This window comes from Penaeus monodon, chromosome 30, assembly GCF_015228065.2.
Source record: "Penaeus monodon isolate SGIC_2016 chromosome 30, NSTDA_Pmon_1, whole genome shotgun sequence".
Classification (NCBI taxonomy): Eukaryota; Metazoa; Arthropoda; class Malacostraca; order Decapoda; family Penaeidae; genus Penaeus; species Penaeus monodon.
In genome coordinates, this window is record NC_051415.1 from 37,207,490 (window position 1) to 37,208,366 (window position 877).

Here is an 877-nt window from a genome sequence, read left to right on the forward strand (position 1 = left end):
AAATGACACCTGGAGGAGAGTCTTACACCTATGAAACGATTGCAATACATCTAAAATATACATAACAAAGCCATGCACTACTCTCACCTATAAAACTTCATATCACTACTCCTCCACTCATACACTTTCTGAACTCCGACAGCAGTTTAAACTATCCAATTTTAATAGGTAATAAATGTAACTGTAAATCCTGCAAATTTCAAGCACAAGAAGTGATCTCCATAAATTATTACAGTTTATATATTCCATTTGGTTTCTTAAATGAGCTGCCCATTTCCCTAGACATTTCTTTGTTTTTTTCTTCTTAGGCTACAAATACTCAAAATCCTATTATAGTACAAATTATGTTTAATAATAAAGCACAAGCAAAAACTTATTGGTCCTTGAAAGCCTCAGCTACTTGAATTTTACTACACATCCTCTTCCTATACTGCCTTTGCTTTATAAAGCATGTAGCCTGTGATGTCTTTTCACCTCATACTTCAGACATGACAAAAAACTATAAACTACATGATGAGTGCAAGTTGAAACATACAAAAATGGTCCAGATATATGATCTATCATCACTCAAGACAAGTCATCACTTTTCAATTCCTCTTCATCATCATCTTCGCCATCTTCTTTACCAGACTTTTCATTATCTCCTTGTGATGAATGTGGACGATTACTAAACAATGGTGGTGTAGCTGGGCCACCTCCTTCAGTCCCCAGTTCACCACGAACCATTTTCTCCAAAACAATTCTTGAAGCTTTTTCTGATACATCTAAAGTCTTCAAGAAGAACTGACGGCAAACCTGAGAAGACATTATATGTGGATTATACATATTTGGCCTACTGTGTTCAAATAAAAAGTTAATATAATATAGACTATTATAT

General features: G+C 34.3%; 1 protein-coding gene across 1 annotated transcript; it reads right to left on the reverse strand.

Moving 5' to 3' along the window:
* Positions 1-325: 325 nt before the first annotated feature.
* Positions 326-798, reverse strand: LOC119592770 (the record flags this gene model as incomplete). The annotated part of the gene is given in 1 exon segment (XM_037941702.1): positions 326-798. A coding segment is annotated over 1 exon segment (231 nt), but the record flags the coding sequence as incomplete, so codon positions are not given.
* Positions 799-877: the final 79 nt, after the last annotated feature.